At 38.9% G+C, this 20,296-nt stretch overlaps 1 protein-coding gene and 1 long non-coding RNA gene across 2 annotated transcripts in view; both read right to left on the bottom strand.

Annotated features, from left to right (window-relative positions):
• Nucleotides 1–20,296, bottom strand: part of LOC144667471 (uncharacterized) — a 116,624-nt gene that overhangs the window by 90,172 nt on the left and 6,156 nt on the right. The window lies entirely within an intron of this gene.
• Nucleotides 1,623–19,039, bottom strand: LOC144628794 (uncharacterized). The gene is made up of 11 exons (XM_078486908.1): nucleotides 18,985–19,039; nucleotides 18,041–18,261; nucleotides 17,580–17,703; nucleotides 14,791–15,007; nucleotides 13,705–13,928; nucleotides 12,884–13,069; nucleotides 12,076–12,316; nucleotides 11,085–11,452; nucleotides 10,633–10,867; nucleotides 2,982–3,367; nucleotides 1,623–1,870 (listed from the first exon to the last, which is right to left on the bottom strand). Exons 1-11 carry the CDS (start codon nucleotides 19,037–19,039, stop codon nucleotides 1,623–1,625), a joined length of 2,505 nt encoding a protein of 834 aa, XP_078343034.1.

Below are 20,296 nucleotides of genomic sequence, written 5' to 3'. Positions count from 1 at the left end.
CCCCCCCAGTATACATCATAATAACTTCTAATTTTCTATACATTGCACTACTAGTTACGGTACATTTCTTTGTGTAGTGGGTGAAAATCCCTTTTTACATACGAAAAGGTATTTCTCAAACTACATACAAGGAATAATTTCAATGATTTATATACATGACACTACTGACAATTAGGGTAGTATGCCACTTCTCTCCCCCACATCCCCTGCATACTGCCAGACCCCCATCCCGTCCCCAACCACATCACTGGCCACCAAGCCTCCTAAATACTCACGCTAAGATATTCACATTGGAATTTTATTTATGTATATATATTTATACTTCCACTGGTGAAATCAGCATAACCCATACTTGTAAAGTAAATTTGCACTAAGCCAAACTCGAGACTCGAGAAAATACTGTCTTGTCATGCCTGAGGAATACCTGATCTACCATTTAAATATTTAAATGAAACACACGCCTTGGATAATAATTCACCATAGTTCAAACAGTACTAATATCAATAACAATATCACTACACCCAAATGACCACTCGTTCTGTACAAAATTAAATTTCGATGTGAAATGATATTTCAGATGCAGATTCGCAACTCTTTATATAAAAGAATTTTTATTCCTTACGTAAGTTTTATACAGATACTGAATCCCAGAAGTAGAATGAAGTTTATGTCCTCAAAGTTCTCAAAGCGACCATCTAATGAATTCGTAAAAGTGGTCGAAACTGAGCTGGTCGTTTACGTTTTACGGTAAATGTCACCAAGGGTGTATATGTCAACTTTATAATTTGAAGAAAGACTATTTGAGTGGTCGCTTATAAATGCTTACCAACAAAAGAAAAAGACCAGTTAGTAATTCCCAAAAGTGGTCGCGGACGTTTACTGGAGCTTTAAGTTACAGAGTTTGAGCGACAATTCAATTCAAACGGGTTTAATTACCATGGTGGTCATAACTACAGCAGGTCGTAAGAAGAGTTTCGACTGAAACTACATTCATTACAAATTGGAGGAGCAGAGCTGGAGTGCAATGTTTGCTTTATCATCTCTGTAGGGAGAAGCTATACTGTATAATGTTCAGGGCCGTAACCAGCCCTTTGGCATAGACGAAGCAAGATCTTGCTAGGAGGTTTTAGGGAAGATGCCCTGAAGAAAATTTGGAGAAAGAGAAGCTTTTTCTTAAAAATGTTTCATAAGGAATTTCTTGAAAAAAGCAATCTTGTTCAACTGGCGCCGGCCATGGGGACTATTTCCCCAACTAAACATATTTTGTTTTTAATTTTGACTTAAAATCAAGAGGAAGCAAGTGCCTCGTCTTGCCTCTTTCTAGTTACTTTTTTTTTTTTTTTTTGGCGTTTTTTTTTGTTATTGATTTAAAAAAAAAAAAAAAAAAAAAAAAAAAAAAAAAATTTTTTTTTTTAAAAAAAAAAAAAAAAAAAAAAAAAAAAAAAAAAAAATTAAAAAAAAAAAAAAAAAAAAAAAAAAAAAAAAAAAAAAAAAATTCTTTTTTTTTCAAAATTTTTTCCCGGGAAAAAAAAAAAACCCAAAAACCAAAAATAAACCCCGAAAATAAGTAACAATAAGGTACGGCCCTGCTTTTCTGGTTTGTGAATAAAGTAGAAATGAAGCTAAGTTATTGCTAACAGGTCATTATGAGCGTTCGTTATGCATTCTTCTCCTCCACAAGCTTGGTTAAAAATGAAGCTACCATCGAGAGAACTTTTCACCAGCGCACATTCATGATAGCATCGCCACATTTTGCCTGATGTTGAGCTATTTCGGTCGAACAGTGCTTTCATAGTGCCATTACATGATAAAGATTGAATGTTGTATTTTTCATTGCATCTTTCGTCACGACGAGATAGGACAGTAAAGTCTGCAAAGGAAGCAGAGGTTTTGATATTTCGTAATGTGGAAATGACTGTGAGGAGAGGGAAGTGAAGATTGCTCGTTCCTTTGCAGGATTAAAGCGAACTTATTGTGTTGCATAAGGAGGAGTGGTCAGAGGGGGCAAATTTTTACTAGACATAGGCCTGGGTGGGGGCATGGGATGGAGGGGGGAGGGGGGGTAAGAGCTCTCTTTAAGCCGCCTCTGGTTACAAGTGAAATAAACGCACAAATGTGCAAATTGGCAGCCCAACCCCCGCACGCAAATTTACCAGATTTAAGGAGCTTACAATGCGGTGATAAACTACTGTTTTCTTCTAAAGATTTTAACCTTGTGGTAGGTAGGTAAGGTAAGGAAACTTTATTTAACAGAGTGGCCCACTCGCCGGGCTGGTTCCTTGGGGCCCTGGGCTTCTTGCGTGTGTTTGGCATGTTTTCACTGCATCTCGCTGCCTCTCAATCTGCCTTCTCTTTGGGGGACACTTTCTGGCGGGTGATGTAGTTTCGTTCCGTGTCTGTTCTGCCCGTTGCGTTGGGCTTGGTGGGGTGCCGTTCCTCCTGTCGGTTCGGCGGCCCTGTTCGCTGGTTGATTTTTGGTCTGCTTAACTCAAGACGTAGCATGCTAATGTCTACAGTACATGCCTTACGCGTACAAAAAAAAATTCAGAATTACAATCAGCTTGGTGTCTATATTTTCAATTAATTAATGGAGGTCACTCAACCAGCTTAGCTTTAAAGATATTCTGGGTGATCAGTTACTGCCTGAATTTTTTTATTTATGTATTGTATCTTTAATTTTTGTCATCCTACACACCAGTACAAATAAGCAATGTTGTTGTTGTTGTTGTCGTAAAACGTTCGTTGTTGTTGCTGTGGGAATATTCTCAACGTTACTTTCTGTGGGTTACAAAATGGTATCTACAAATCTTATCAAATCGTAAAACAACGGTTACTAAGAAACAAGGACAGCAGACATAACTATCCAGAACAAAACATGGATGGTTTAGACTGGGGGAGGGTTGAGGGCGGACTGACATGCGTTACAAACGTGGAACTCAGGCCTGATCTATTGATAATACCTAGTAATTGATAATATTTACCTGGCACTAGGCATTCCGAAGACTCAATCAATTGAACATTGCCATGGTAACTGTCTCTGAATACGATCCAGCGCACTTCTTCCCCTCCAGACCGGCAATCACGTGACATGATTTCAAAGACATCGGGATCAAAATACCTCACCCAAACGTTCACCTGAGTAATTTTTCCGACAAATTCATGGCCTGCGATAAATCTTCTAGTAGATTCATTCATGTATTGACCAATGACGAAATCGCCACTTCCTTCAATAGAATGACCTTTGTTTGTCTTACATCTGGGAACAAGTTTTCCATTGAAGTAAATACTGGTCTGCCCATCGCTCCTACGCCAGGCAAGGCAAACATGATGCCACTGGTCGTCTGTCATGTTCAGATTTGTTACATTCCTTAAAAAAAGAAGACTATATTTACCTTTTTCTCTTTGTTGTAATCTGCGGAACAACCCTCGTGGTTTAGTACCACAGGATCCGCGCTACTTAGGTAGGAAACTAGGCAGGAAGTAGGTAGGAAGGTAGGTAGGTAGGTAGGTAGGTAAGTAGGTAGGGGTCGGTAGGTAGGCAGGTAGGCATGTAGGTAGGGGTAGGTTGGTAGGTAGGTAGATAGGTAGGAAGGTACGAAGGTAGGTAGGTAGGTAGGTAGGTAGCTATAGGTAGTTAGGTTGGTAGGTACAATGGAGGTCAAAAAGACTTGGGACACTAATGAAGGCGATCTCTTAATCATGCCAAATAACCTTTTTGTAGTCCAAAAATGGGTTTGGCACTGTTCTTGTTCATTTCTTAACCCCCCCCTTCCCCCAAGCAATGTTGACAAACATATATGCCCTGATCTTGGTGTGGGAGATGGTCAATTCTCAACATTGCTTGGGGGGAAGGGGGGTTAGCAGTCATTTGGCACAGAAATGTGCTAAGTGTCCCAACATTAATGTCCCGCATTGTCTGAAATTCACCACTTTCAGAAAAAGGCTCCTAGAGTTGTAAAAGTAAATAAATTCTTTGTCGTTGCTTCACCATGAATGTTTCCAACATCGTATAAACCATTTTTGGAGTACTGGAAAGTGTTTTCACCAGTTAACAGCCTTTACGGCCACGCGCGCGTTTGATAGGACTGTATTACTTGATGTGAGCAACTTGTAAACATATGTAAACAAACCTGCACGCAAAATTTGGCGAAGTTTTCGCAATGTTCATTTTTAACTAAAGTCATTGCCGCCCTTTTTCCACCGAGCTCTTCAAATAGTGGCAAGAATGGGAGCTTTAGCGTGGTATTTAAACGGATACAGCAAATTTCCTTACAGAAGAAAAGCAAAACGAATGCCGTATTGCGTTACACAGAGTTGCTGTGCACGTGCATGTGAACACTTCTCGCGTACAGTTCTCGGCTATTTAAGTGATTATATCTAAACACTGAAACATGTTCTATAGTTACGGTGTATTAAAACTGTAATAAATATTCCTTCGAAGTCTATCGAAGTGCTATGTATATAATAAAACACACTTGCTGGGTGATTTTCAACAGTTCTCGCCCTAAACAGAGTTAAAGGAATAATGGAATGTTAGCTAATTATTTTCTAAAAGCCGAGAACTGTTGGAGAAATCATTTTCTGTACAAACCTTGAAAGAAAAAGCATATCCTTAACAAGAAGAAATGATAAAAAATAGTCAAAAGCGTTATTTTGATTAGTTGCTTCAAACAAACAGTCCAAAAATGACTTTTCATTGGTGAGAACTGTGGCTGAGAACTGTTGTGTTGTACACAGTGTTTCAGGTCACGCAACATAGCAGCTTGCCACATCAATTGCTCTGATCTTTATCGACAATATCCAAAAGGAAATTTAGCAAATGAATCGTTATGCGTGAAATACCAAAAACTGCCTATTCTGTTTCTGGAATGCCATCGGTACGACCTGAATGGCCTGTGGGATGCAAAGCTATGTATCCTGCTTTGTCACGTAGCGTAACGCGCTGTAGCGGGCCCTGGTACGAGATCGGCTAAAAAAAGAAAAGTTTTCCAATGGCTTGTCAAGCACAGACATATATTATTTTAATGTTAAATTAGGCATTTCAGTCAGGGGAAATCAGGACGGTAATAAATTTACACAAAACTTTTGACGATATGCGCTGTACAGAACTCTAACTGAAAAGTTTGCGCGGTTACGAGAAAGAAACAATACGACCGAGATATAACGTAATGGCTTTGTTCCCTGTTGTTGGGTAAAAAGTTGATTTTAATGCATAAAACAGCCGATTTCACTATTATACAACGTTTTTCGTTTCACTGTAGAGAATCTATCGATATTTCGCTGTTAAATATAGGGAAATTTTCATTTTGTTTGTGAAAGTCAATTTCAGACATGTCTGAAATTCACCACTTTCAGAAAAAGGCTCCTAGAGTTGTAAAAGTAAATAAATTCTTTGTCGTTGCTTCACCATGAATGTTTCCAACATCGTATAAACCATTTTTGGAGTACTGGAAAGTGTTTTCACCAGTTAACAGCCTTTACGGCCACGCGCGCGTTTGATAGGACTGTATTACTTGATGTGAGCAACTTGTAAACATATGTAAACAAACCTGCACGCAAAATTTGGCGAAGTTTTCGCAATGTTCATTTTTAACTAAAGTCATTGCCGCCCTTTTTCCACCGAGCTCTTCAAATAGTGGCAAGAATGGGAGCTTTAGCGTGGTATTTAAACGGATACAGCAAATTTCCTTACAGAAGAAAAGCAAAACGAATGCCGTATTGCGTTACACAGAGTTGCTGTGCACGTGCATGTGAACACTTCTCGCGTACAGTTCTCGGCTATTTAAGTGATTATATCTAAACACTGAAACATGTTCTATAGTTACGGTGTATTAAAACTGTAATAAATATTCCTTCGAAGTCTATCGAAGTGCTATGTATATAATAAAACACACTTGCTGGGTGATTTTCAACAGTTCTCGCCCTAAACAGAGTTAAAGGAATAATGGAATGTTAGCTAATTATTTTCTAAAAGCCGAGAACTGTTGGAGAAATCATTTTCTGTACAAACCTTGAAAGAAAAAGCATATCCTTAACAAGAAGAAATGATAAAAAATAGTCAAAAGCGTTATTTTGATTAGTTGCTTCAAACAAACAGTCCAAAAATGACTTTTCATTGGTGAGAACTGTGGCTGAGAACTGTTGTGTTGTACACAGTGTTTCAGGTCACGCAACATAGCAGCTTGCCACATCAATTGCTCTGATCTTTATCGACAATATCCAAAAGGAAATTTAGCAAATGAATCGTTATGCGTGAAATACCAAAAACTGCCTATTCTGTTTCTGGAATGCCATCGGTACGACCTGAATGGCCTGTGGGATGCAAAGCTATGTATCCTGCTTTGTCACGTAGCGTAACGCGCTGTAGCGGGCCCTGGTACGAGATCGGCTAAAAAAAGAAAGTTTTCCAATGGCTTGTCAAGCACAGACATATATTATTTTAATGTTAAATTAGGCATTTCAGTCAGGGGAAATCAGGACGGTAATAAATTTACACAAAACTTTTGACGATATGCGCTGTACAGAACTCTAACTGAAAAGTTTGCGCGGTTACGAGAAAGAAACAATACGACCGAGATATAACGTAATGGCTTTGTTCCCTGTTGTTGGGTAAAAAGTTGATTTTAATGCATAAAACAGCCGATTTCACTATTATACAACGTTTTTCGTTTCACTGTAGAGAATCTATCGATATTTCGCTGTTAAATATAGGGAAATTTTCATTTTGTTTGTGAAAGTCAATTTCAGACATGTCTGAAATTCACCACTTTCAGAAAAAGGCTCCTAGAGTTGTAAAAGTAAATAAATTCTTTGTCGTTGCTTCACCATGAATGTTTCCAACATCGTATAAACCATTTTTGGAGTACTGGAAAGTGTTTTCACCAGTTAACAGCCTTTACGGCCACGCGCGCGTTTGATAGGACTGTATTACTTGATGTGAGCAACTTGTAAACATATGTAAACAAACCTGCACGCAAAATTTGGCGAAGTTTTCGCAATGTTCATTTTTAACTAAAGTCATTGCCGCCCTTTTTCCACCGAGCTCTTCAAATAGTGGCAAGAATGGGAGCTTTAGCGTGGTATTTAAACGGATACAGCAAATTTCCTTACAGAAGAAAAGCAAAACGAATGCCGTATTGCGTTACACAGAGTTGCTGTGCACGTGCATGTGAACACTTCTCGCGTACAGTTCTCGGCTATTTAAGTGATTATATCTAAACACTGAAACATGTTCTATAGTTACGGTGTATTAAAACTGTAATAAATATTCCTTCGAAGTCTATCGAAGTGCTATGTATATAATAAAACACACTTGCTGGGTGATTTTCAACAGTTCTCGCCCTAAACAGAGTTAAAGGAATAATGGAATGTTAGCTAATTATTTTCTAAAAGCCGAGAACTGTTGGAGAAATCATTTTCTGTACAAACCTTGAAAGAAAAAGCATATCCTTAACAAGAAGAAATGATAAAAAATAGTCAAAAGCGTTATTTTGATTAGTTGCTTCAAACAAACAGTCCAAAAATGACTTTTCATTGGTGAGAACTGTGGCTGAGAACTGTTGTGTTGTACACAGTGTTTCAGGTCACGCAACATAGCAGCTTGCCACATCAATTGCTCTGATCTTTATCGACAATATCCAAAAGGAAATTTAGCAAATGAATCGTTATGCGTGAAATACCAAAAACTGCCTATTCTGTTTCTGGAATGCCATCGGTACGACCTGAATGGCCTGTGGGATGCAAAGCTATGTATCCTGCTTTGTCACGTAGCGTAACGCGCTGTAGCGGGCCCTGGTACGAGATCGGCTAAAAAAAGAAAGTTTTCCAATGGCTTGTCAAGCACAGACATATATTATTTTAATGTTAAAGGAGAAGTTCACTCCAGAATGGCAATTTATTTTCTTTACGCCAGTAAAAAGTTTATACAAAGATATGTTATCCACCAAAATTTTAGCCCCCAACGTGCGCTATAACCCTACGAAATCTTATCCAAAACTCGACAACTGGACGCCGCCATCTTGGAGCTGGTAATGTATGCGTGACGTCAATGAGCTCAGCCTGAAGTTTGACGGGGAAATTTTAATAGTCGAAACTCCTTGTTTTTTGTATTTCTTGGAGCTCTGTTTGAGCAAAATGGAGCTGCACAAACAGGCATTTTGTCAAACAAAAGCCACTTCGAAGAAACAAGGAGTTTCGAGTATTTAAATTATCCCGCCAAACTTCAGGCTGAGCTCATTGACGTCACGCATACATTACCAGCTCCAAGATGGCGGCCTCCAGTTGTCGAGTTTTGGATAAGATTTCGTACGGTTATAGCTAAAATTGGAGGCTGAAATTTTGGTGAATAACATATATTTGTGTAAACTTTTTATTGGCGCAAAGAAAATTAATCGCCATTCTGGAGTGAACTTCTCCTTTAAATTAGGCATTTCAGTCAGGGGAAATCAGGACGGTAATAAATTTACACAAAACTTTTGACGATATGCGCTGTACAGAACTCTAACTGAAAAGTTTGCGCGGTTACGAGAAAGAAACAATACGACCGAGATATAACGTAATGGCTTTGTTCCCTGTTGTTGGGTAAAAAGTTGATTTTAATGCATAAAACAGCCGATTTCACTATTATACAACGTTTTTCGTTTCACTGTAGAGAATCTATCGATATTTCGCTGTTAAATATAGGGAAATTTTCATTTTGTTTGTGAAAGTCAATTTCAGACAATGGAGGTCAAAAAGACTTGGGACACTAATGAAGGCGATCTCTTAATCATGCCAAATAACCTTTTTGTAGTCCAAAAATGGGTTTGGCACTGTTCTTGTTCATTTCTTAACCCCCCCCCCCTTCCCCCAAGCAATGTTGACAAACATATATGCCCTGATCTTGGTGTGGGAGATGGTCAATTCTCAACATTGCTTGGGGGGAAGGGGGGGTTAGCAGTCATTTGGCACAGAAATGTGCTAAGTGTCCCAACATTAATGTCCCGCATTGTAGGTAGGTAGGTAGGTAGGTAGGTAGGTAGGTAGGTAGGTACATCCTATTGCAATAAGATTGTCATAGAAAAAGGGAAAAAGGAAATAGTCAAATAGGAATTACTTAAGCGCATGCATGAAATTTATGATGGCCTCAAACTGCCACAAAAGCGAATAAATCAATCCACCTTGTCACAGTATGAAAAAGTGGACTCAAAATGTGCAGATAAAAACTCGTGAGTTTTCTATAAATGCTACCAAATATCAAAACTACGCTAATTAATTCCTATTTACCATTTTTTTTCGTTTTTCTATGACAACGTTTTTGCAAATAGGTGTAGGTGGGTGGGTTTAGACTATCCACAGCCCTCTATTTTTTCGTGTTTTTTCGATCGATGAGCGCGCGGTGAGAACGGCGAGAGAACTGGACACCAGCTCAAAACGGAAGAAGCAAGGGGGTGCCGCCCCCCCCCCCCCCCTTCCGCGTGCTCGCGCTTCACGAGCACTTCGTTTGCTTTTTTTGCGTTGAAAAAGCAAGAGGCTGTGGACAGTTTAGGTGGGTTGGTTGGTAGGTAGGTAGTTAGGTAGGTCGGTTGTTAGGTAGGTAGGTAGGTAGGTAGGTAGGCAGGCAGATAAAACGTTATTCTGACACGCTTCTTCAACTATACAAGTGCAAGAAGAAAGCTGATTTCCACAGGAAGAAGACGAAAAGACCTTCCATTGCAAAGTATATATTGCTAAAAAATGAGATATCAAAAAGGTGTAGGAATTAATTTAGTTCTTTAAAGGCACCACAATACATTAAGCCATTTTTTACGACTTTCAAAATGACCTTTTGAAATAATAGATAACTATGAAGATAAACACCAAGGAGGAAGTCATTAATAAACCAAACTAAAATTGGCTAGAATGGGGGAGAGTGGGATTGTTTTCGAACGAGTTACAAAATAAAGGTTTTCCTAGTGCTAAAGATGCGACAAAATCCAGACTTTTCGCGACTGTTTTCCCTTCAGCAGGAGTGGAATACAATATCATTTGGAATTTAGTATACTTGAGTGCCCCTGTATCAGTTAAACTCGCCAAATAAAACATATGGGTGCTTGTTTCATCCTCAGGACCACCAAAACTCTTTTTTGAAACCTAAATCATTATCATAATCAGTGGTAGTAAATAATAAAGATGGTAAATTTTAAGCACGGTGTTAAATAATGAAGATGAATTATTTTTTAACAATGACACGAGCATGAGACAAAGAAAAATTTTGAGTATCCGACGGTAATCGAACCCGTGGCCTCCTAGATCCTGGATGGGCGCTCTAACCAACTAAGCTACGAGAGACTCGTGGTGAGCTGAGCCATTTACTAGGTTGATATGTGACACGCGTCCTGCATACTGCTAGGATCAGCAATATCGAAATCATCAAGTGTGTTATAAATAATAAAGATGGTAAGTTTTAAGCTCGGTGATAAAAGTCCCCATGCTCGTGTCATTGCTGAAAAATTCATCTTCATAATCAGTGGTGTTACACAATTTTACTCGCACTATGATCTTGCTAGAGACAAAAAATGTTAATCAAGAGGAGGGAAGGCCGGGTGACTAAAGATCTTAAGTTCAACGATGATTGTAAATTTAATAAAACATTTTAGTCTACTGTTTACTTACTGGATTGCTCCTGAGCCGACTTTAAATTCCAAATTGCCGTCCGCGGTGATCAGAACAAGGAAATTGTGTCTAGTGGAATTGTGTGTAGCCAGAAATTGGAAAATAGCTCCCTTTTCTTTCGTTTTTAACCAGGCACAGGCGCTCAGCTTATTCGTTTCTTTGAAATCGACGGTTTGATTAGCAAAGTTTTGTGAAGAACGCGTTTTGAAGTACAGTGTGAATTCACTTTTCTGCCCTGGAGGGAAGAAATGTAAATATGTGTCATGTAGAGACAACAACAAACTACTGAATCGTTAAGTGTCCGTTCGGTATTTCCTTGAAGGATAACAAGCACTCTCCCCCTTATAAGCGCCCACCTTCTCGGCTATACAATAAAAAAACTAAACAAAAGTAAAAACAAATAAGCACCCGGGACCAGTCTATTTTTTGGTCTACTAATGTAAGTAGAATACCTTTGTGTTCCTCTTCGCTGTTCAGTACTTTTTTTCCTTTCAATTGTTCTGGAATAATCACGTCTCTCCACTTAATCACGCGTCCGCTCTCTCTTCCATTCCCATGATACAAGGCGACGATACAGTGCTTTTCTAGAAGTGCATCCCAAACATTTAGGCCGCCAATATGACCACGCAATGATTTTTTGCCAAAGTCCGTTCCAAGAATCAGTGTGCTTCCTGATGGGATATCAATGCCACTTTCCTTTGCTATTTCACCACTGCTTGTTAGTTTTCCATCCACCATTACCTCCAAGCGACCTGTTACGTTATCCCAAAGGGTGCAGATGAAATGAGATCGACCGTCTATTAAAGGGAAATTAATTTTCCTGGAAAAAAGAACATAAACCACGATTCACTCCCCCGAATTCACCTTCGAGCTCCTGCATGCCTCGTCCCCAGGCGTCCTCCCCCTTAGTCGTGCGCGGTTCGCTTGGCGTCATGGGATTAATGCTACCACCTATCCTCGCGCTCTCTATTTTCCCGCCTTATCAGCGCCTGGGGTACGAGGCACTTTTTAAAAAAGGAAGCACGACAGAGCTGACTCGTTCCCAGTTGATTCCCTCCGTGTTCAGCAGTCGACTCAAGACGGACTCAAAAGACGACTGGGGACGATTCAGACGACAGAGTGATCTGGGCGTGGGATTGTTGTCAAAGTAAATTACGACAGTACCTGTTTTAATATTATGTCGATGGTTTGAGTTTTGTACATTTTTGTGGTTATAATAAATATCAACCAATCACTAAGAATATAAATAATCGAGCTTACAGCAAGGGTTTAATCTTTAAAAAGATTTTGGTGACCAATTATATAAAAGTAAAAACAAAAAAATCACTCTGGTACTCACGTATGTCACGACCTATGCGTCGTTAAAAATGTTTAAGTTTTCGTTTTAGCTTTCAATGTGCAGAAAGTTCTTGTAGTTTTCATTTCTGTCGAATCATTGCTTACCTGATGATTTGCCCTCGAATATCAAATCTCGCAATGCCATTTATTAAGTGCAGTCGAAAGAGGTCAAAGGTTTGATTTTTGGCAAATGACCAGATGACGCCATGATTCTCCCAGAGGGCTGGTTGCACCCAGGTACAGATGGTAAACTTCAGTAGCGCTTGTGGTACCGAGACTGTAACGTTAAATGATTTATGTGCGTTTTCAGTAAAAAAACGCACGCTTGGCGGCCCGTTGTAGTAACCTATGGGTATAAAATAAAACACAACATGAAAAATAGCAACTGCTTTACAACAAGCATGGTGCATCCTTGAAAATTCGTCAGGGATCACCAATGCAGTCGGGCACCGAAAAACGGAAGACCAAAACCTTAAAGGGTGGAACAGTGTTAAACATTTCGATAAAGGAATTAATGTCTTTTAAAAATGGCCTTGTAACCAGGTTGATTCATTAAAATGTTAAAAATGATACGCTGGTTTGAAAAATGTCTAAAATGTTTAAAAAATGAATTAAATATGCCAACGTTTCGGCTTAAACTACAAATACCAAATTTGAAATGGTTTCTTTGCTACAGAATTTTAAATGGTTTCTTTGATTTTAGGCTGTTTCATTTATGACGTCATCTGAGTAACGTTTTGGTACTATAGCAGCAACATAGGCACGTGTAGGATGCTGGTTGACAGTGTCCTTAAAACTACCTAAACAGCCCTTCGCTTAATTCCCTCCCCTCCTCCCTCCCCCCAAATCAATGTCATTTTCATTGTTTTTGGTCGTAGGAAAATTAAGAAGTGGGGTAGGGTAAGTCTCTTACCTGAGTTAGTTGAACAAGTGTCCGGTGTGTTGACCTGCACGTCTCCTCGTAGGCCACTCTTTGCTTTAAGTAAGCGCCAATCCACCTGGTCTCCAAATTCTCCAGTACTGCAGTTATGCACGGATGAAACTAATACCTCACTGATGTTTCTCCAGCGACTCCAAATGTTGAAATGCGAAATATCTCCTAAATAGTAAAACATCATTATCTGCCTCGGAATGCAGCTGGCCTTATTTTGGACACCAACTAATTAACAAATATTCTGCGAAATTGAGTGGAAAATCGCCTGATATTTACCCAACGGGGCCGCAGGCTCAGTTGGCTACAATTAGTCGATATTCTGCAAGATTGAGCATTTTAATTGTTTTCCTTTTACTACTATATATTTTACTGCAAAAATACTGTGGTTATGCAGCGCTTTGATAGACATTGGACGAATCTTGGCAACCAACGTATATCGCAGGATATCTGTTATGTACAGATGACAGATAACAAGGACTTCCTGACCATATATGAGCATCGTAACAATTTGTTGAATAATAATAGCAACTGTGCCAACAGCGATAGGCAAGGCTTTGCTGAAAATACGCGTATTTACATTTTGATTTGTATTTACATTTGTTCTTCTGCTTTTATTTGCTTATTATAATGCTTGTAAGAAATCGTTTTTCCCTTTCTTAACGAAAATCGTCCTATATCAAAAACACATTGTGTGTTATCTGTTTAGGGACTTAGTTGGGGAATTGAAGCGACAATGAAAATAATATAACTATTTAGACGATAAAGCATTGACTCATTGACTTTTTTATAAAATTGCAAACCTTTGAATGAAGAGGAACCATCGAAGCTCTGCCCCGATAACATCTTCTTTTGTCCAATAATCAGTTGACCTCCTCCAAGGAACATTTTTGCATCATTTCTTGCTCCTTTTCCAGAAACCCCTTGAAAGCCGTTAAGGAAAATTTTCAGGCTTTCATTTGTAGCCTTCCTGCTCAGGCATAACTGATGCCAATATCCGTCGTTTAGAGGTGCAATGTAAAATGTACTGTCAAAGAGAAATGGAATACAGACAATAAAAGTGACGCTGATTCTTCTTCTAAGTGCCACTGGAAGTAAAAACGCAACGAACAGCGTTCGAAAGACTAGAACATTGTATACCGACAGCGTTTAAGAAAACCTTTGCCGAATCTTAAAGTTTTACAAGCCTTAGGTGGCTTATTAGCTCGGCCTTTTGCTGAATATGTCACTAGTCCATCACTGGTAACCTGCAGTATTTATTTTCAGGTTGCCCTGTAAATTCGGCGGTAGCCATTTATACACCTGGGTGGACAAAGGGACGGTGAGGGTAAAGCGCTCGAGCTGCGTCCTCTGAATCCAGAGTATAACACACTAATCACTTGAACACCGTCTACACTAGCCGTTGGAAAGCCGGGATTAAATCAATATTGACAATTCCCACGGTATGCTAGAATTTAGCAACATTTCGTTTTCTTTTTAAGGATAACAGCTCAGAAACTATTTCTTGCTCTTATTCCCTTGGATGAAAAAAGACTGCATACGAGTATAGTGGCCCATCAGCTTATCACGGTTTCAGTAGAACGACGCGACTAGCAGTATTTCACCTCTCTATCCCCTGAATGGAGCGCTAGTCTATCACAGGGCTACCCCCAGCATTAAAGTCGCCGGTATTCATTTATACACCTGGGTGGAGAGAGGCACTGTGAGGGTAAAGTGTCTTGCCCTAGGACAAAACACAATGAACCCGGTCAGGACACGAACCCGGACCACTTGATTCGGAGTCCAGAGCACTAACCATAAAGCAACTGCGCCTGTCACTAGGTATTTCCTGTTTATATTTCCTTGGAAGTACATGCACTATTAAGGATGAAGGAAGTACAAAGCAATACCTTTCATTGCCTCCAATTCCCAAAACACATTTTCCTGTATCACGGCACTGTAAGTAAAACGCTGTACCATACGAGAAAAGGCTCAGTGTGTTACTCGCTGTGGTCTGCAACCACAAGCAAATGGTGAACTCATCAAGCGTCTGAATCTTGCAATCAAATACAACAAAGTTTGAAGTGTCATTGGATGGAAAGTGAAGGCTAAAATCATAAGCATCATCTGAAAAGGAAAAGGCATACACTAATTTGAAAACGTGGAAAAGCTTAGCACTTGCCGCCTTTGTGACTATTAATAATAATCATGTATATGTTTTTATATCACATGAATAGTTTTACTTTTTTTACTTGTTTTTATATTGTAAATAGCTTCATTTAACTCTTATTAACATCACAATCTCTAAAGAAATAGTTGTAATTAGATTTTATTTAAGTTTTAGTTGGGTGTCCACAGTTAGTAGAGGAGACTTTTCCTCTCAGCTAAACATTTTCTACACGTTAATAAATTTATTATTATTATTATTATTATTACATTTATTATTATTAATTAATTAATTAATTAATTAATTAATGAACGTTCCTGTAAGCTGTTTTTATGTCCCATAATGCATCAGTCAATTGAAACCCCGGCCCCCCGACCCCCGGGACTTACCGGGGAATTTAACATTTACCAAGTGTTAAAACCCGGCTTATTTCCCCAACCTAGGGGCCTAGACGTCTGTTAAAAACCCCGCATAGCGGGGGCATCCGAATCGACTTTCAGGAAAAAAAACGGACAAAAATCTTGATTTCGTGGCCGAAGTTGAAATATCTATTTCTTTCATTTATTGTCCATGTATAGTTACGAGGTCGGAAAGAAACCTGATGTAGTTTGTTTCCGCCAAAAACTTATAAAAAAAAATTGTTTTTCGTGGTCAGAGACACAAAGTTGTCAAATTTAAAACCCATAATTAGCCATTATGAACACGCCTGCCGGAAGACCCATAATATGGGGTGTGATTGCCCTACAGAACGTATTTCAGCTTTTGTTGACCATCTACTTAAGCCGATAGCACAGCGACAAGCTTCGTGCGACAGACTTTAATAACTTCATTGAGAAGATTACAGTGCCATGCCCAAACAGCCTAAAAAAAGCTTTCCTTTTCTCATTAACACTGCATGCGAAGCATACGGAGAATTTCATCAAGGAAACCCTCCCGTACAGGGCATTTGCCATAGAAGAGGCAAGATCTTGCTAGGGGGAACTGGGGGCATGCCCTTCAGAAAATTTTGAAATCTAGAAGCCCTGAAACTCTTTCTTCAAGATTTTTCTTAAGGTATTTCTTGAGAGAAATAAATCTTTTTTAACTTGGGATCATTTCCCCAACAAAAAAAATTTGTTATTAAATTTGGGTTAAAATCTAGACGAGGTAAGTGCCTCGTCTTGCCTCTGGCTAGCTACGGCCCTGCCGTACTCGTTAAGAGAGTTGCTCAGTGTGATCTTTCAAGAAAGCTCGTTCCAATTCAATGGAAAAGATTATCTTTAAGCACATCAAACAGCCATGGGCACGACAATCGCCGCAGTTTCCGCTGTCATCTTCACGGCCAAAATAGAAAACGAAATACTCAGACAAGTAGCAATAAGCCTATCCTTTGGAAACGATTTATTGACGACGGACACAAGAAGTGACAAAATAGAAGAATTTCTTCTAAAGGTAAACAGCTTTCACCCTATGATATGATTCACGGCTGAAATCTCAGAAACAGAAACTACTTTCTTGGAGACGATAGTGTACAAAGATGGCAGATTTCAAGTACAATGAGTCTATTTTTATCGTGTGAACATATTAAATACAAACCCAGGCGTCGCGAAAGGCTTTAAATATCAAGGAAGAAGCGTGGAGACTTTTCAGAAGGGATTCCTCAGAACGAACATTTTGAGAAAAACATTTAGTCCTTTATGTTAAATCCCGGCTGCCGTCCCCGCTTTAAGTGATCGCGTGCTGTTAAATCACCGCTCCATGGCCCCGGTCTACTGACATTTTGTTAAAACCACCGCCCACCGGGGCAAACGCGCCGTTAAAAGTGCGTTAAATCCCGGCTTTGGACGCGTTAAATCCCCGCTAAGTCCCGGGGGTCGGGGGGCCGGGGTTTCAATTGACTAATGAATAAGTAGTAGCGAGATATCAGGGGCAGAGGTTGAGAGGTTGTATGAGACAAATGTAGTCGTTTTGGGGTTAAACAAAGTAGAAGAAGAGCTTGCTAGTTTTTAAATTTCCTATTAGCACAGATGTTAAAAAGTCCTGGAAACTTTCTTTGTGTCAACAAAATGTTCCCAACGTTTCATTTTCTACTTGTTGCAAAAAAGGCAGGTGGCTCGATGTGCATAATTTTGTTGATCAGCATCACCGTGTTGGAATAAAACAACAATAAATCCTGTAATTAAAGTTCTCTGTGACCCAGCAATTCCATTTTCCATGAAATTAAATTTTTAAGCTTATGTCTGATCTAAGCTGGTCAAATGAGAAATTTTACTGGTAACTAGAATACTCGAAATAATTTTAGTTGACGCGGCGGGTTTTTGTAAAATTAATGTAATTTATTTACCCACGTAGCACAGAAGAGCTTAGGAGCTCGTTTTTATAAATCATCTTTCGGTAGACACTCCGATCCTATCGTGTCATTTATGTTCACATTCGTTTGTTCCATTATGTTTGGCTTGTTGCACCTAAAAGTTGTTTCCCCTTGGTTTGGCGAAATTCACAAGAAAAATGGTTCTTTACTTTGGCCAGTCTGAAGAAAGAAAGACCACAAACCTGTCCACAATTCACAGCGGTCTCCGTATGTTCCATCATGAATGCAATCGCATTTGAAGCTTGAATCCCCTGAGCAGCTCTCAGTACAGCGGGCTAGGTTTTTACATGGAGAAAACAAGCAGCCCTGCAACAAATTGATTGAAGAAAAGTTACTTTTTACAGCCGTGTATGATATGCTCATTGAGTAAACACGAAAAAACTACCTACCGCAAGCGACTCAGCGAATGACTGAACACGCCGTCTTTTTTAACTTCTGTTTTCGCTTGGTTTTGTTTTGCGGAGAATGTGTAAGCAGATGGAATAAACTGGCCCCTGTTCCCTTCAAAATGGAATATACTGCCAATTTTCTTCAACTATACACTCCTTCCTCTTGACTAAAATTGATGATTTAATAAACCTGTAACTTCCTACAGAAGACACTTCGTTTGAGCATAAAAGAAGTACTCTTAGCATCTACTAACCTCTGGACTGGCTTCATAGTACACAAGTCCTGCAGTTTCTTTGTAGTCGGAAGATGACGATGAGTTTCTTGTCGCATCATTCAGCTCACAATTATTTCCCACATTTTCAGTCACTTTGAAGTTGAACGACTTACATTCTAAGATGGCTGTGCACTCCATGGCGCATTCAATAGGCGAGACAACTTGAAGGCTTGTAATTCCATGATTTGACAAGGCAAAACCTAGAAATACGTTTAAATATTTAAGACATTCTTTTCACAAATAAAGCAGATCTACTTTTAACACCTAAGTTAAAATAATGTTACTTCGATCGTTGAAAAAGACAAAGCCTATAAATACGCATAGGCAAAAGGCAAAGCCTCTAAATACCCTAAAATGTTTGAGACATATTTTCACAAATAAAACAGATTTATTTCATTGTTGACTATAAAGACAGCAGCTCCGTATTATGAAGGCCGTGGTTTTCTTCAGTTCTTTTCTGGCCATATGTTAAGTTTAAACATAACAATTCTTGACTTTTTAAGCCAACTTAGCTTTAGACAAGATCAACTATAAATTTCGATTAAAACATTCTCAAGGTTATTATTTAGCTTGTATTATTTAATTTACATATATTTTAAGATCTTCTACACGTCTAGATCATAGAACTGTGTTAAAAAGGATTCTGTATTAGGAACCTTTAATAGCTAAGTTCTCAGGGTTAAACCCACTGATATGAAAATTCTAGTTTTAGCTAAAGAACTCTAAAGAGAATGGAAAACAGGTCGACTCTAAAGATCTCTATTTTATATCTTTCTTCAAAAATAAACTAATGAAGTTCCTGATGTTGAACTGAACTGGGCTGGTGGTGCGGAATATATGTCAAAGCACTACTTTTAGTGCTCTGTAGCCGGCTGTTTTATGTGTTTGCAACCACAAAGCAAGGTTAAATTCTATTTTCTTACCTTCCTCAACAAATTCAAACCGTTTGGCTTTTACGCAAGTGCTATCTTGACTCATAACCACGCACGAGAAATAAAGAGACACAAGAAACCTTACAAGTTCGTGTATAGGCAGCATACCGACGAAAAAATATCCAGGTGAATGTGCCTTAATCTTATATTGTACGCAGTCTTAACTGTTTTTAAGTTAAAAGGCCCTCGAGATCTTTTGTTTGTTGGACAAAAGGTATATGTCCGCAGTTGCAGTTGATTATTATCTTTTTCAGTTAGTGTTAAAACGCACCCGTTAGCTAATTTTATCATCAATAATGCATTGCAAAAGTACTAAGAAAAAACATACTTGTGCGTTTCTTAACAATGCCTTGCTCGCTTAACCGATCACCTTGGTTTATTGTAAACAGCTATTTCGAATTATAATGTTAATGCTCCACTTATCGATTATGATTCGCCTTATACTATTGCTAATACAGTCTACAGTTTTGAAGTTTTTATGAAAAAATTACTTGTAATAAGAGAACAGAATGCATGAAAAACCGGATCTGGCTTGTTACATTTTTAAAAGTTTCGAAATCGTGTAGTTGTCAACAACGATATCTTGATTTCTAAGAAACCATTCAGTTGTTAAAAATTATTGAAAATTGATAATTATCTAAACTTTTTAGCTATTCAAAATTGTCGAAAGTTAATTTCGCCTACTAATTCAACTCATTCGAATTCATCCTATTAAACCTACTAATTTAACTTCACACGGTTGCTTTTACACGTGCGTAATGACTCTATTGTTAATTCTTTTGCAGTAAAATCAGAAAGTAGATAACGAGCTAAGAGTGTTTAATTGTAAACTTGCGAGTATTGAACCTCGGCCAATAAAATTGCCAGAAAAACACTTTTACTTCAAAATTACCGGTAATGCAATTACTAGCGGGTGTATCTCTTACTGCCTTAAGATGAAATAATTCTTCTTTCATCGCAAACGTGCCGAAGAAAAAGGAACGCAATAACATGGCACGTGATGACGCGTGGCACGTGCGACACGAATATCGTGGGTGCGCGGCTCGTGACTCGCATCACGCGCCCACGATACTCGCGGCTCGTTTTTCGTACTCTCAGTTTTGAACAAAAAAAAATGAAAGAAAGGAAAAAGGCAAAGACAACTCGCATTCGGCTTGAAACGTAGCAAAAGATAGCTAGCATTAACATCCTCACTATCTGTGGTAGCAATTCGATGCCTATTTTAATATGAAAAGAGACGGCTTATAAACCAGCTCGGTAGCTCAACAGACAAGTCAGACAACCTTGAAGTCAACAACATAGA

This window comes from Oculina patagonica, chromosome 10 (assembly GCF_052425735.1).
Source record: "Oculina patagonica isolate OP01 chromosome 10, crgOcupat, whole genome shotgun sequence".
Taxonomy (NCBI): domain Eukaryota; kingdom Metazoa; phylum Cnidaria; class Anthozoa; order Scleractinia; family Oculinidae; genus Oculina; species Oculina patagonica.
This window is presented reverse-complemented; position numbering and strand designations above follow the sequence as displayed.

Coding starts and splice junctions, on each gene's coding strand:
- LOC144628794 (XM_078486908.1), bottom strand. CDS start 19,039: ATGAGTCAAGATAGCACTTGCGTAAAAGCCAAACGGTTTGAATTTGTT. Junction 12,317..12,883: donor CACTTGTTCAACTAACTCAG/GTAAGAGACTTA, acceptor TTATACCCATAG/GTTACTACAACGGGCCGCCA. Junction 10,868..11,084: donor CAGCGAAGAGGAACACAAAG/GTATTCTACTTA, acceptor TCTTCCCTCCAG/GGCAGAAAAGTGAATTCACA.